The sequence below is a fragment of the Anser anser genome (assembly GCF_964211835.1).
Source record: "Anser anser genome assembly, chromosome: 16".
In the NCBI taxonomy this organism is placed as follows: Eukaryota; Metazoa; Chordata; class Aves; order Anseriformes; family Anatidae; genus Anser; species Anser anser.
This window is the reverse complement of record NC_139737.1, coordinates 1,104,270-1,119,255: the sequence shown is the minus strand read 5'-3', so window position 1 is coordinate 1,119,255 and position 14,986 is coordinate 1,104,270. Positions and strand designations below refer to the sequence as shown.

Here is a 14,986-nt window from a genome sequence, read left to right as displayed (position 1 = left end):
CTCCTTAAGTGGCGGGGTTTTATTAACATACATACATTTTACCCCTTCATCTTGTTCTTGAAAGCCTCACTTTCTGTGTTCTCTTGCCTCTGAACTTGACAGCAGAATGTGTCTTCCCGGTGAGACTAAAAGGATGCTGCCTTCTGTCCATCCCTGTACTTCTTTAAGGAGATTCCTGACATGTTTCAGATGCACAGTTTCACTTTGTTTTAATACCACGGGCACACACAGCTCTTCTATGCCTTGGGCACGCTGTGGATTTACAATTCCTCCTACTCCTGTTCCTAGCTCTGAAGCCAAACTACAGAAGCTCTCACACAAAAATCTGAAAACACACACACACAGTTAGGAATGTCCCACAGCTCTGATTTTAATAATCCCACTTGCAAGAGGGTGTTTGTCAGAGGCCGTGAATGTGCCTGTGTTTCAGCATTGCCTCTGCAGTGCTCTGCCACCCAGTCCCCAGCAAGGAGCAGGAAAGGTTTAGAGCCAGAGGAGCTGCAGCTGAGGAGCCAGATGTTCCCCTGTCCGCTCAGTCCATCACCTGAGAGAGGCTCCAGCAACACAGGCGTTCTGGAAATCTTTGAGGCTATGGCTGACGGAGTGCGAGTGCCACGAGTGACAGCCTGAACACAGCACGTCGAGTGGTGTTTGCAGACAGCCCCAGCGATGGCACCACTGCCTCAACCTTCCAGTATGCGATTGATGAGTTTCATTTCCTCAGGGGTCATGGGGTTCAGGTTAAATCCCTTCAGCTCAGCTTTACCTGTGAGAACGTGCAGGAAATCAAGGTTTTGCTATAAAATAAATTAAGTAGTCCCCATTAAACTGTTCCAGGAATTCTGGGGAGGGCAGGGGCAGCACTGGAAGCTGATACAGGGTTCCCCCATGTGCTTTGGGAGTACATTCAGCACGCTGCTGGGTAACAGCTTCCTAGCAAAAGCAGCACAGTATTGCTGGAACAGGGAAGGAGTTGCAAAGTGACAGGAAAAGAGGCCCCAGGAGCCTCCAGACCTCGAGTTTCTGGAACCTCCTCCTGACATCTGCTCTCAGGCGCTCACTGTAGGGTTCAAGAACAGGAGCGTTTACCTTGAGCCTCAAAGAGACGGTTGACCTTGACACGCAGCTCTTTCCGCAGCTTGTTTATCTCCTCATCCAGATGTTCCTGATCTGAGAAAAGAGGGACAGGGATAAGGAGGACTGGGGGCTCAGGGGTTCGCACAGAAACAACACACAACCTGCGGGACGCTCGGTGCTGAAGCGCAGACCTGGGGGCAGGAGGGGCCCTTCTTGAGCCGCGTTCCTGAACCTCCAGGTCCCACCTCAGCCCCTGATGCCCGCAGGCACCGAGCCTCCGGCAGCCTCGAGCCAAAACGCGCCCTGGGACCGTGCCCAGGGCAGCGGGGCGATGGCAGCAGCCAGCCTCGGTAAGCGTTTCGGGGCTCCTCCAGAACCCAGCGCCGCACGGAAGCATCGCTCTGCCCGTCTCCAACCTTATCGGGGCCTCCGTACCCTTCTGCATCATCTCCTTGGTGCGGGACTTCGGGAGCTCGACGAACATGTTCCCGAAGCACACCATGGCTTTTCCTGCGGGGGGGGGGGGGAGAGAGACAAGAAGGGGCTCAGCAGAGAACCGGGCTCCCGGTGCTCGCCGCCGGCACCGGGCAGGGCTCGGGGCCCGGCCTCACCGTCGGGCTCCGGGTCCTTGTGCAGCGCCCGCAGGGCCTCGCGGTTTCGGTTGCGTTTCACGTCCAGGTCCACGATCTGCGGAGGGAGAGAGGCGGCCTCAGCCGGGCCGGGCCGGGCCAGGCCTCACCGGGCGGTACCGGGCCGGGCCGTGCCGGGCCGTACCTGCTGCCGCGCCGCCAGCACGTCCTCGGCCAGCTCCTCCACCTCGGCCAGGTAGCGCAGCACGAAGGCCGGGTCCCTCGCCATGCCCGCCGGCCCCGGCCCGCTCCGTCCCCGCTCCCCGCCCGGCGGAGGCCGCGGCCGCGTTCCCGAGTTCCGCGCCCGGAGGGGCCGGGCCGCAGCGCGCCCCCGCGCGGCCGCAGCGGGACCGGGCCGGGAGCGGAGCCCGGAGCTCGGCGCCCCGCTAGGGGAAGGGCCTGCGGGCCGCGGGGGGGCAAGGGCCTCCGGGCCAAGGACCTCTGGGCCAGGGACCTGCAGGCCGGGGGTCTCCAGGCCGGGGGTCTCCAGGCCGGGGATCTCCAGGCCAAGCATCTCCGGGCCAAGGGCTTCCACCGCCTCCTTCCCACCCTTCCGAGGTCCCCGCTGCTGCTGTGGCGAGGGGCTCCGTCGGGCAGCGAGCAGACCCCGGCAGCCAGGAGGGCCGGCCCTGCCCTGGGTGCCTCAGGCACGGCACGGCTGCCGGCCGAGGGAAGGGGTCCTGCTCTGCTCGGCCTCGCCTCGAGCACCGCGCGCACCGCGGGACAAGGACATAAAGCTGTTAGGGAGTGGCAGGACCCGAGGGAACGGCACGGAGCTGCGGCAGGGGAGGGCACGGAAGAGGCTCCCCAGGTCACAGCGCCGAGCTGTTGGGAGTTCAAGGAGCGTTTGGACGGCGTTCTCAGACACGGGGTCTGGTTTTGGGTGGTCCTGTGCGGAGCCAGGAGTGGGGCTCCTGGTGGGTCCCTTCCAACCCGGGGTATTCGATGATTCTGTGACTCGGTGGTCCTGCACGGAGCCCAGAGCAGCAGATCTGCAGCCAGCGGTGTCCTTTGTGCTGGGAGGTGCCACTGCGGAGCCTGGAGAGCTGCGGAGCTGGGCGCATGGAAACACTGCTAACGGCTGAGCGGAGCACCAGGCTCACGGCCCTGGTGGGCTGCGAGGTGGAAACGTGCTCTGAGGGATAACCCGAGGGGGGTGCGGTGGCACCCAGCACTGCAGGGCACCGCCGGGGCAAGGGGGGTGGCCACAGGGCATGGGGACAGGGGCGCAAGGTGGTGGCTGGCCGGTGGTCACCGCACTTTGCGTGCAAATAATCCCCGGAGGAAGATTAACCAGATTGGAAGATTACTGGCCCTAATCGCATAAGGTCATTTGTTACAGTTAACTGGAGAGATCTCAGTCTGCGGCAGCATGTGCTAAAATAAGAAGGCTCCCAGTGAAGTGATGGAAATGAGCACTTATGCACAGCATCCTGGCCGGGATGGGAGTGATTCAGGCTCGGTTTGGATTTTTTCCTGACACCAACCAAAAGAACCAGCAGGATTGGGGCTAAATGCCAAAACTGAAAAACACTCCCTTTGGTGGGGGCTGCCGGCTGGAGATTTCAGGGCTGGATTGGGAGGCAGCTGCTCCCCATCCACAGCCTCAGCGTTTGCTCCTGCGGAGTCCCCGTGCGATGTGGGCGCTGGGTCAGCTGCAGAGGGACACGGCACGCGTGGGGCATGGGGCAAGGACCTGCCCTGCCCCTGCAGCCTCACACCGCAGCATCCACCGCAGAGCAACTGGCTCCAGCTTTCTGCCTGGCACGGAGGCAGCATTTGATCCTTAGTGCTTTGATGGGATCAGAAGGCAGCGCGCCTGATTTTCATGTGTGCTGGGAGCATGACTAGAGCTGGAGACGGATTTACCTCCTGGGGACACACACTTCTCAGAGCAGTGACAAAAAGCTCCGTGGGTAGCAGAAGCCCTATGGGGATGGGATGGGGATGGGGATGGGATGGGATGGGATGGGATGGGGTGAGATTGGGATGGGATGGGATGGGATGGGGATGGGATGGGGATGGGGATGGGATGGGATGGGATGGGATGGGATGGGATAAGGATGGGGTGAGATTGGGATGGGATGGGGATGCTCTGTCATGTCCTGGCAGCAGTGGGAGGTGCTCAGTGACCATCTCTGGGGCAGGCTGTGCTGGTTGCCAGCACACACCGAAATGCAGGCATGGTTTCACCAGGGCTGTTCGGATGCGGGGGGCACAGCTCAGCACAGGCGTGTGGGGAGCTGCGGCTGAGCCTGCTGCGGCAGGAGGCATGGCAAAGCCCTGGGCACCTGGAGAACGATCCCAGGGCAGCAGCGGCTGCTGGTGCCGCGCTCTGCAGGCCTCTCCTGAGCCAGGCTCTGAGCCAGCCACAAATCATCACGGCCTTCCTCCTCCTGGATCCGGCGCCACGGGCAAGCCGCTTGCTTGGAAGCTGGACTCAGCCCGGAGACCGGAGGCCCATTTGGATTGATTGCATGTTTATGTGCCCTCCTGGGAAACTGTGCAGCCGGAGCGAGCGGCCACCCGCCCGCTGCCACGGGCTGGTTTGCATCACTCTGTGTTTTGCTGTGCAAAGAGAAGGTTTGGGTTTCAGCATGTTCCTTTTTTTTTTCCTTGCAGCACTTTTATTTATGCAGCTAGAAACCCTCCCTGCCTGCCTGCTGACAGCTGCATGGGAAGGCTTCGGGGATGTTTATAGTTTTTTTTTCTCATTTTTCCCTGTGACTGCCAGGGTCTGTTGTTAAGATAAATCAGACATCAAACCACAGTCACCGCGTTTTCAGACTTTGGACATTCAACTCCACTTTCGGAGGGGGCGTTTCGGGATCTGAGGAGGAAGGCGGCTCCTTTTCCCCCTGGTTTCCCCATCCCCTTGCCCTGGGGCTGTGCCCACCATCACCCTTGGGTTGTGGCACTGGCTCTGCCCTGTTGCCCGGCCAGGACAGGCCCCTCAGGGCTGGGGGTGCCCAGCAGCGCTCAGATCCCCCTCATCACAGCGAGTTGCAGCAGGTCCTGGCCAGCAGGCTCCGGAGGAGCCCTGGCGCTGAGTGGCCCCACCAGGCTCCTTTCTTCTGGCTCCAGGATGCTGGGAGCATCCCCTCCCCCAGGCAGGCGTTTGCAGAGGGGATCTGTCAGGAGCATCTGAAGGTTAGGCGTTTAAGTCACATTACCCATGCTAATACATGCAGCACTGGGAGCCTCGCAGAGGGCCTGACTCTGCTCCCTTGGGCTGACGAACGCCTTCCTCCCCCAGCCCGCTCCCTCGCTTCACGCGCCAGCACCCAGACTCTCCCCAGCTTCGGGCTGATCCCCTCACCGCTGTGCAAGGCGGGCTTGGGAAGCTGGCCACGTTTTCTGGGATAAAACAGGCTCCCCCTCTCTGCGTGCTGCGGCGTGCCAGCCGTGGGCCAGGCTCCGTCCACGCGTTCGGTTCCTCCGCCCGCAGCCGCGCCGGGGCGAGCCTCGGGGGCTGCACGCAGCAAGCGAGGGTCCGTCCTCCGGGCTGGGGCTGCCGTAACGAGGCAGCTGCCCTCATGCGCTCACCCTCCCTGGAGACACCCTGCAAAGGAGCTTTTTGCCCTTTCCCTCCCTCCCGGGTCCCCCGGCGCCGCTGGCACCGAGCGGTGGTGGGCAGCGAATGGAGCGGGGCCGAGGAGCGGGGCAGGACCAGGGCGCAGCTGGCACACAAAGCCCGGTCGGTGCCCACGGCCTGCCCGGAGGCCTCGGCGCTTCACCTCCGTGGGGCTCCTCGTGGGATTTCCCAGAGCTGGGTCCCTCCTTCCGAAGCAGGGCTCGGGTTCAGGCCGGCAGGTCCTGGCTGCGGGGGGGGGGAACAGCCCCAGCGGCTCCCCCCTTCCCTCCCTCGGGCTGCCCTGGTAGGGGCCTGGTGGCCTTGGGCAGGAGCCTGGCGGCTGTGTCCTCGTGGTGTCCCCATGTCCCTGTGTCCTCGTGGTGTCCCCGTGTCCCTTGGTGTCCCCGTGATGTCCCCATGTCCCCATGTCCCTGTGATGTCCCCATGTCCCTGGGGTGTCCCCATGTCCTTGGGTGTCCCCATGTCCCCACGTCCCTTGGTGTCCCCATGTCCCCATGTCCCTGGGCTGTCCCCATGTCCCTTGGTGTCCCCATGTCCCTGGGGTGTCCCCATGTCCTTGGGTGTCCCCATGTCCCCACGTCCCTTGGTGTCCCCATGTCCCCATGTCCCTGGGCTGTCCCCATGTCCCTGTGATGTCCCCGTGTCCCTGGGGTGTCCCCATGTCCTTGGGTGTCCCCATGTCCCCACGTCCCTTGGTGTCCCCATGTCCCCATGTCCCTGGGCTGTCCCCATGTCCCTGTGATGTCCCCGTGTCCCTGGGGTGTCCCCATGTCCTTGGGTGTCCCCATGTCCCCACGTCCCTTGGTGTCCCCATGTCCCCATGTCCCTGGGCTGTCCCCATGTCCCTTGGTGTCCCCATGTCCCTGGGGTGTCCCCATGTCCTTTGGTGTCCCCATGTCCCCAGGTCCCCGCGCTGGGGCAGCAGAGGCACCGCACCTCCGTGTTCCCAGCCCCCCCCCCGACCCTCCCCGTTCCGTGGGGCCGGCCCCGGGGGCTGGGCCGGGCCCGGGGCCGCTCCCGCTGGCACCGCGCAGCCCCCCCCGGCCGCCGCGGGGGCTCGGCGGGGACCGGGCGGCCCCGGCGGGCGGGGAACCGGCACCGGACCGGGGGTACCGGGTGCCCATCCCGGGGTGGGGGGCGAGCGGGGGGAGGCCCCGCCGGTACCGTGCCGTGCCGCTGGAGGGGAGGCGGAGGGAGTTTCCCGGGGTAGGGGGGGGGGGGGGGCGGTGCCGGTGCCGGTTCCCGGTGCCGTTCCCGGTGCGGCGGGCGCGGGGCGAGGCCGGCGGGGGCGGGCGCTGCCGGGGCGGGCTCGTCGGTGCCGTCCTCCCCCCGGAAGTCTCCCCCGCTGCCTCCTTTCTCCTCCTCTCCCCGCAACATGGCCGCGAAGTCGGACGGCGGCGGCGGCCCGGCCGTGAGCCTGGAGAGCCCCGGGGGCGGCGGCGGCGGCGGCGGCGGGGGGGCGGTGGTGGTGGTGGGGGGGGGGGGCGGGAGGCGGGCGGGGGGTGTCGCGTCCCCCCCGTCCCGGCGGTACCGGCTGCGGGACGGCTGCTGGGTGCTGGGCGCGCTGCTCGTCTGCTTCGCGGACGGCGCCTCGGACCTGTGGCTGGCGGCCCACTACTACGTGCGGGGGCAGCGGTGGTGGTTCGGGCTGACGCTGCTCTTCGTGCTGCTGCCCTCGCTCGTGGTGCAGCTGCTCAGCTTCAGGTGGTTCGTCTACGACTTCGCCGCCGGCACCAAGGGCAGCGCCGGCAGCACCAAGGACAGCGCCCGCGGCCCCCGCGGCTGCTGCCGCCTCTGCGTCTGGCTGCTGCAGGGCTGCATCCACCTGCTGCAGCTGGGGCAGGTCTGGAGGTACGGGGGGGTTGGGTGGGGGGGCACTGGGGTGGGGTGGGATGGGGCTGCAGGGCTGCATCCACCTGCTGCAGCTGGGGCAGGTCTGGAGGTACGGGGGGGGTTGGGGTGGGGGGTCGCTGGGTGGGGTGGGATGGGGCTGGGGGGTTGCATCCACCTGCTGCAGCTGGGGCAGGTCTGGAGGTACGGGGGGGTTGGGGTGGGTGTGTCACTGGGGGGTGGGGTGGGCACTGGGATGGGGTGGGAGGGGGCTGCAGGGCTGCATCCACCTGCTGCAGCTGGGGCAGGTCTGGAGGTACGGGGGGGTTGGGGTGGGTGTGTCACTGGGGGGTGGGGTGGGCACTGGGATGGGGTGGGATGGGGCTGCAGGGCTGCATCCACCTGCTGCAGCTGGGGCAGGTCTGGAGGTACGGGGGGGGTTGGGGTGGGGGGTCGCTGGGTGGGGTGGGGGGGTCACTGGGGTGGGGTGGGATGAGATGAGATGGGACAGAATGGGGCTGCAGGGCTGCATCCACCTGCTGCAGCTGGGGCAGGTCTGGAGGTACAGGGGTCATCAGGATGGGGGGTCGGTGGGATGGGATGGGATGGGATGGGATGGGATGGGATCAGATAGAATAGGGCTGCAGGGCTGCATCCACCTGCTGCAGCTGGGGAAGATCTGGAGGTATAGGGGTCATTGTTATGGGATGGGGGAGTCACTGGGGTGGGATGGGATGGGATAGGTTGGGATGGGATGGGGCTGGGGGGCTGCATCCACCTGCTGCAGCTGGGGCAAGTCTGGAGGTACGGGGGGGTCACCAGGATGGGGGGGGGGCTGGAGGGAGGGGCAGCGTGCAGCAGGGACATGGGGGGATGTAGGTGGGGGTGGAAAGGTGAAGCAGGGGCCTGGGCAGCTGGGATGGGCATGGGATCAATCCCTCTGGAGCCACAGCAGGAGGAGCAGGGGGTAGTGAGCCCCTGACAGAGCCGGGCTGCGGGTGTGGGTGGCCGTGGGCAGGAGCTGGCACCGGGAGCCCGCAGCCCCGCTGGTGGCACAGGCCCGCTGGCCCCCGTGGCCTTATCCTGGGGGTTTGGGGTGCTCCTGGCAGCCCTGAGCACCCCTGGCTCAGAGCCTCCTCCAGGCGCGTCCCCAGGCTCCTGCTTGCAGCCGGCTGGGGGTGTAGGGGGGGTGTTTGTGCCTCCCCGGGGGCTGCCTCGCTGCTGCCTGCCCCTTCCCGGGCCTGAGGCTGGGCAGGGAGGGCGAGCGGCGGGCCGGTCCTGAGCAGCTCGAGCCCCTTTGGCTGCAGCTCCGCAGAGCCTCCAGCAGCCCCGGCTGGGGGCCTGTTGGCAGGATCATTTCCCTCTGAGCACCTTCCTCCCCTGCGCGATGGAGCGGTGCCGCTCCCTCCTCGGCGCCGTAATGGAGCTGGCTCCTGGGGAGGCTGGGAGGGAGCGGAGACAATGGCAAATTCCTGAAACAATGCCCTGAGCAAGCCGCGCTCCCCGGGCCTGCTTTGGTGCTGCTTCCCCTCGCGAGCTACCGTAGTACGGAGGCAGCTCTAGTCCTTGTTGTTGTCTGCACGCGCTTTTCTGCTGCTTTGCTTGGGATGCTCCAGGGAGCACTAACTTTGTTTCACGGCGCACCGTGCCCTGTGCCAGGGAGGCTCCTGCCCCTTCCCTCCCCTGGCACAGCCACCGCCTGCCCCTCCCCGCTTTGTTCTGCCCCACGGCAGCTCTCGGTAGGGGCAGGATGGGTGCGAGCCCCAGGATGGGTTCGAGCCCGGCCTTTGTGTGCTGGGAGAGCTGGGGAGGGGGAGGACGGGGCTCCCAGGGCCCCTGGCTGCAGAGCCCCCAGCAGCAGCCCCAGGGCCCCGCGGGTGATTGCCGGGGCCTGGCCTGAGCCGGGGCCGTGCTGCGGTCGGGGTTTTGCTCCCGCTTGTGTCGGCCGCGTCTCCTGTCTGCTGCGCCGCGGAGGCTCTTAAGCCAATTAAAGCGGGAACTCGGCACCGACCCTCCAGGACATGCTGGGCGCAGGCTGCAGCTGAGGCTCTTCCTAATCTCGGGATTTGGGATTTGCTCGGGTGACCAGTTAAATGCAGTTTGCTAAACCCATTAGTGGGGTTGGATCCGGTGCAGGTGGATGTGACGGTTTAAGGAGTGCTGAATTATAACCGAATAAATACTGCATGTGCAGGGAAGGCTTTTCCCTGGCCAGGGCGCCGGGGCCCTGCTGTGCCCCTTGCCAAACACCTCCCCCTTCCCTGATTTATCTGCGCGGCCCTGGCCTGGGCAGCCTGGATTCCCTCGGCAGCTCTCACCCTACAGGATCGATCGTTGCGCAGCGCCGGCCCCAGCTGCGCTCCGGCCGGGACCCCGAGCTCACACAATTGCAGCAGCTTCCCGGGTGCGAAGGCGTGCTAGCCGCAAGCACCGACCTCGAGACCGTCCCAAATGAAAGCTGCTGCGAGAATCGAGAATCCGCGGAAGGTAGCTGCAATCGGCACCTTCACAATGCACATGGAAATGTGCTGCCGTGGGTGCCCTCTGGAGACGTGGCGGTGGCAGGAACGTGCTCGCGGCCGGCAGCCCCAGCGCGGGGCAGCAGGATGCTCCCCACGGGTGCTGGCCGGGGGCAGGGGGCTGCTGGTGCCAGCCCCGCGGGACGGAGCCCCCCCGCGCGCCTGCTGGGGTTTGGCAGCTCAGGAACTCTTCCCCGCTCTGTTCACAGAAGGTCAGCAGCTTTTTCGCCACGTGCAGAAACACCGCCGGGAAGGGAGGTCCGCCGGGACCTGGTCTCCCTCGTGGTGACAACACCGGGAGCGGGCGAGGGGCTGGTCCCTGCATCGCCCCGCGGGTTGGCAGCCGGGGATGTGCGGGGAAGGAGGGACGTGGGGGCCCTCGTCCATGTGTTGGCGTGACGTCTGTGGCACACGGGGCTCTCCCCGACCCGAGTTTGCGGGATGTGCGATGCATTAGGATGGCTGCAGCGGGAGAGCAATCCTCTCCTTGTTTACACACAGGATTAAGGGATGACATCCCTAATTACCTTTCAGGAAAATTGCACTCTGTATCACTTGCTCTTGGACTGCGGGCTCCCTCCGGCTCCTTCACCCAAGGTCGACGACTGGTGGCACTGGTTGTGCCAGGGCCTGGCTTTTCTCCTCGCACCTCTTTTCTCCCAGCGTTTGAGGTCCGGAGGCAGCCGCAGGGACGGCGTCGGGGCAGCGCTGCCCAGCAGAGCGGCTGCAGATATTTGCCAGGGGTGATCCTGAGCGCTGGGCACCGGGTCGGTGACGAGGAGCGCGGGGGTGACCGATGGCTGGAGCTGTGCCGCCAGGACCCGCGTTGTGCTGCGGGGCTGGGGGCGAGCAAACGGTGCTGCTGCCCCGCTCCCGCCCCAGCCCTCGGTGGAGATTTTTGTTAGATTGGGCTTTTTAATACAAAGGAGGCAGTAATTAGCCCTACGAGCTCTCTGCGTTGGTTTCTGCCTCATCATCAGTTTTTTGAAAATTAAATGATTTTTTTTTGTAAAGTAATTGATTCTGTATTTCTCATGCAGCTGCTGCTGCGCTCAGTTCATAAAAACCTGGCGGTGCTCCGTCAGTGCACGCGGGGATATTTTCCGGGGCTGAAACACAAACCGTGCGATCAAGCGCATAACAAATAAGAACCAACATTTCATTCTGGCAACTTGATGGGAGACGAAATCTCATTTTAATGAGATCTACGGAGCTGACAGCAAGATGGGAGAATAATTGAGCCCCGCCAAAAGCGGGGGAGGCCGAGGGTCACTTGTTGAGCGCCGAGGAGCCGGGGACCGCGCACGCAGGAGACATGCACGCTCGTGGCTCCCCGTCCTGCTGCTGCCTTCGTGATGGCGATGGATGCACACGGCAGCTGCCGGGGCACCACGGGGACGGAGCTGCTGTAGGGTCTGTGCGTGTGGGGCCGTTGTGTGCTGCAGGCAGCGGGGTCGTGGCGATGATGAGCCCGGTCGGTGACTGATTACAGGGAGAGGGCAGGTCGCTGGTGTGCGGGTCGGCCGGGCTCCTGCCTCGGTGTCCCGGCTCTGCCGGGGCTGCGGGGCTTCACCGCCGAGCCCGGTGCTGGGGCAGGGAGGTTGAGTGTGCCCCGGGACCGGCTGCAACGCCCTGCTGCACCCCGAGCTTTGGGGCTGGGGAAGGTGCCGGGTGGCCACAGCCTCTCCTTGCCGAGCCACGCGCTACAGAAAGCTCTAAATTTGGCTGTTCCTCCCGGGCTGCGCGTTCCAGCCCCGCTTTTACGTTAAGGCAAAGAAACAAAGCGGGGACCAGGAGCCTGCGGGGTCGTGGGCCAGCACCTGGCAGCGGTTGGCACGTGGTGAAACCGGGCTGGAAGTACTAAAATCACGTCGTTTGCTGACAGGAGTGGCTTTGTGTGGCTGCCAGTGCTCGGAAGGTCTTTGCGAGACTCTCAGGGGGGGATGGATGGGGCAGGTGGTGCCGGGCTGCCAGGGGCTCCACCGGCCTTGCTGGGGACACTGTGTGGGAAAGTGGCTTTGGTCCTCGCCAGGGTGCTCCCCCGGCGTGGGTCTGTGCTTTCCCAGCCTCACCACGCCGGGACACGGCTCTGCTGTCCCCTGCACGCTGAGCAGAGAGGGTTTTGGTGGGACCGCAGGCTGCCGGGGCACGCGGTGCTGCTGGCGACGCCGGTCGTGTCCCCGAGCTGCTGGTGGAGCCCCGCTTCCTTCCCCCCGGCCTCCCTCTGTCCCCGCAGCCCCGCTTGGCCGCCCGAGCCCCCTCCAGCGCCGACTCACGGCACAGCCCAGCAGGATGCGGCCGCTGCTGCCCGGCGCTGGGCTCTCCTCCAGAGAGAGGAGGCTGCAGAAGGAGCCATACGGAGCTGGGCTGCAGAGAGGGGGAAGCCAGATGGGAAGCCTGAAATCAGCCCGGCTGAGCCCCGGCCTCACCGGGGCCCTCGGGCCGCCCCGGCTTCGCGTGAGCCGGGTGGGAGGACGCAGGGGGCAGCCCCGCAGGGTGCTGGAGCCGATGCCCTGCGGATGCCCGGTGCCCCCTCCCTGCCGAACGGCACCAGGAGCCCCGTGGGGCCGCTGGGTGCTGCCGGGTGCTGCCCTACCCTCCTGCCGCTGTGGCTGTGAGCGGGGCTGCCTGGGGCAGGAGCAGATGGCGGCGGCAGCGGGGCGGCTGGGGGGCCGCGGTGGTGCCAGCTGATGGCCCCCACCACGTCTCCGGGTTGTGCGACCCCCGGCCCTGGCCGAAGGAGAGGCTCAGGAGCTCGGCCGTGGCCACGGGTGTGGGAGGCCCCGGGATGTCCCCGCAGCGGGAGCAGGGCCGGCTCCTGCCTCCTCCCTGCTGATGGATGAGCCGAAAGTGCTGGGATCAGGGCTTCTCCCGGCACTCACGGGCTAATGGAGTCGGCTGACAGCGTTTTATGGATCTGATATAAAGGCCATCAGTTTGCGTGACAGTTTTACTAGGTTGGGAGGAAGCTTTACGGTCTGACTTCCTTTTGCTTAATCTTTCTGCTTTCGTAGCCATCCGTCTCCCTCCTCTCCCCCCAAACCTGTGCGCGGTCGGTGCGGAGCAGCCGGCGGAGGTGGCTCTGCCCGGGCACGGCTGCTTGGGGACACCCCGCACGCCCGGCCCCGTGTCCCCTCCTTAGGGCAAGGAGCGTTTCCCTGCGCCCTGTGGCTGCTGGAGCTGGCCCAGTGCCGCGGGAAGGGGTCCCCGGTGACTCAGCCGGTGCGTGCGTCGGTGCCACGCGCAGCTCCGCTGACCCCCGGCTGCTGACCAGATGGCCGGGGCCGGTGCGTGCCCGTGCCCGCGGCCCTGCCAAGAGCCGAGGCAGCACCGGCACAGGCGGACGGGGGCTCCCCGCGGGCACCCCGCACGACCAGCTGGTCCCTCCTGCTCCCTCCTTCCTCTGCCGCTGCCTGCCTGGGGCAGGGGGAGGCGGGGGGGGGCTGCGCGCCAGCCGGGGCGAAAATATCCCCTTTGAGACCCAGCCGGGGGGCTGGGACCGCGGCACCTGAAACGCTCTGGGGGATGAGGAGTGGGGCCACGGGCTGAGGTCCCCATCTGGGGGCAGGAACCAGACCCTGCGTGGGGAGAGAGGGCGCAGGGGAGCGGGCGCTGGGCTGGCTTGGCACGAGCTGCCCTTCCCTGGCATCTCAGGGCCCCACGTGGAGCCGCTGCCTCCTGGGGCAGCACGGGGACGCGCACAGCACCCCGCTGCCCCGCGCCTCTGTGGCAGGAGGATTTCCACGGCCTCGGATGGGAGGGGAAATGTCGTGTAGGAGCACGGTGGCGGCAGCCCCGGGGCACGCCTGGCACAGAACGCGGCAGGGGCCGTTCTCATGCCCCTGCCCCCCCCTCGCGCAGGTACCTCCGCACGCTGTACCTGGGGCTGCAGAGCCGGTGGCAGGCCGAGCACCGCCGCCGCCACTTCTACTGGCGGATGATGTTTGAGAGCGCGGACATCAGCATGCTGCGCCTGCTGGAGACCTTCCTGAAGAGCGCGCCCCAGCTCGTGCTGCAGCTCAGCATCATGGTGCAGCAGAACAGCATCGAGCCGCTGCAAGGTAGGGACAGCCCCCCCCGGCACGGCCCCCACGGCTGGGGAGGGGGGCTGGAGGGGCCCGGGATGCTGCTGGCCAGGAATGGCCCCAGCCCCGTGTCCCCCTGCCGCCCTCGACCCCGCTTTTCACCGCCCCCTCCGCGCTCTGTGCCCGCAGGGCTCTCGGCCTCGGCCTCGCTCGTCTCCCTGGCGTGGATGATCGCCTCCTACCAGAAGGTGCTGCGGGACTCGCGGGAGGACAAGCTGCCCATGTCCTACAAGGGGGCCATCGTGCAGATCCTGTGGCACCTCTTCACCATCGCCGCCCGCGCCATCGCCTTCGCCCTCTTCGCCTCCGTGTTCCAGCTCTACTTCGGCATCTTCATCGTCACCCACTGGTGCATCATGACCTTCTGGATCATCCAGGGCGAGACGGACTTCTGCATGTCCAAGTGGGAGGAGATCATCTACAACATGGTGGTGGGCATCATCTACATCTTCTGCTGGTTCAACGTCAAGGAGGGACGGAGCCGCTACCGCATGTGCATCTACTACGTCATCACGCTGTCCGAGAACGCCGCCCTCACCGTCCTCTGGTTCCTCTACTACGACCGCGAGACCACGTCCGACTTCGACGCCTTAATCCTCGTCTGCGTGGTCAGCTCCAGCTTCGCCCTCGGCATCTTCTTCATGTTCATCTACTACTGCCTCTTGCACCCCAACGGCCCCATGTTCGGCCCCCACGCCGGGGGCTGCATTTTCCGGCAGCAGCCAGCACCGGTGCCGGGGTCCCCCGCGGACGCCGTCACCAGCCCCCCGCGCTCGCTGCCGCGGACTACAGGGGGGGAGCGGGAAGGGGCGCCGGGGGACCGGGACAGCTGCGTGCCCGTCTTTCAGGTGCGGCCCTGCGCCCCGCCGCCGCCGGCCGCCCGCGCCCCGCGGACAGAGGGCCCCGTCATCCGCATAGACCTGCCCAGGAAGAAGTACCCGGCCTGGGACGCCCACTTCATCGACCGGCGCCTGCGGAAGACCATCCTGGCGCTGGAGTACGCCTCCCCGACCACCCCGCGCCTGCAGTACCGCACCGCCGGCGCTGCCCAGGAGCTCCTGGAGTACGAGACCACCGTGTAGGGCGGGCGCGGGGCTGCCGTGGCACCCCCCCCCCACCACCACCCCGGCCGGGCTGTCCCATCTCTTCGCAGCGTTTTGCCTTTCTTTTCGGTTCACCGGCGCCGAGGGGTGACCGCGCCGAGCGCCCCGCGGGCAGGGGCCGGTGAGGTCCCTTGGTGCTATCCCCCCC

The 14,986-nt window shown here is 66.2% G+C and overlaps 2 protein-coding genes across 3 annotated transcripts; one reads left to right on the top strand and one right to left on the bottom strand.

Annotated features, from left to right (window-relative positions):
* Positions 1-345: 345 nt before the first annotated feature.
* PDRG1 (p53 and DNA damage regulated 1) lies at positions 346-2,028 on the bottom strand. The gene is made up of 5 exons (XM_083802050.1): positions 1,852-2,028; positions 1,689-1,764; positions 1,513-1,587; positions 1,090-1,170; positions 346-766 (listed from the first exon to the last, which is right to left on the bottom strand). The coding sequence occupies exons 1-5, from the start codon at positions 1,933-1,935 to the stop codon at positions 684-686; spliced, it is 399 nt and encodes a 132-aa protein (XP_083658176.1). The 5' UTR covers positions 1,936-2,028; the 3' UTR covers positions 346-683.
* Positions 2,029-6,676: 4,648 nt separating this feature from the next.
* Positions 6,677-14,824, top strand: XKR7 (XK related 7; the record flags this gene model as incomplete). 2 transcript variants are annotated; one of them, XM_083802035.1, is made up of 4 exons in its annotated part: positions 6,677-6,712; positions 6,992-7,152; positions 13,512-13,711; positions 13,865-14,824. In XM_083802035.1, 4 exons carry the CDS (start codon positions 6,677-6,679, stop codon positions 14,815-14,817), a joined length of 1,350 nt encoding a protein of 449 aa, XP_083658161.1. In that variant the 3' UTR covers positions 14,818-14,824. The 2 variants fall into 2 exon arrangements, with proteins under 2 accessions (XP_083658161.1, XP_083658162.1); XM_083802036.1 differs by lacking the exons at positions 6,677-6,712; positions 6,992-7,152 and adding an exon at positions 7,655-7,693.
* Between the last annotated feature and the right edge of the window lie 162 nt (positions 14,825-14,986).

Bases quoted from the DNA above. Each gene is read 5' to 3' on its own strand.
- PDRG1 (XM_083802050.1), bottom strand. From the start codon at position 1,935: ATGGCGAGGGACCCGGCCTTCGTGCTGCGCTACCTGGCCGAGGTGGAG. The intron at 1,588-1,688 runs GTGAGGCCGGGC...CCCCCCCCGCAG, and splicing joins CAAGGACCCGGAGCCCGACG to GAAAAGCCATGGTGTGCTTC. The intron at 767-1,089 runs GTAAACGCTCCT...ACGTTCTCACAG, and splicing joins CCGTCTCTTTGAGGCTCAAG to GTAAAGCTGAGCTGAAGGGA.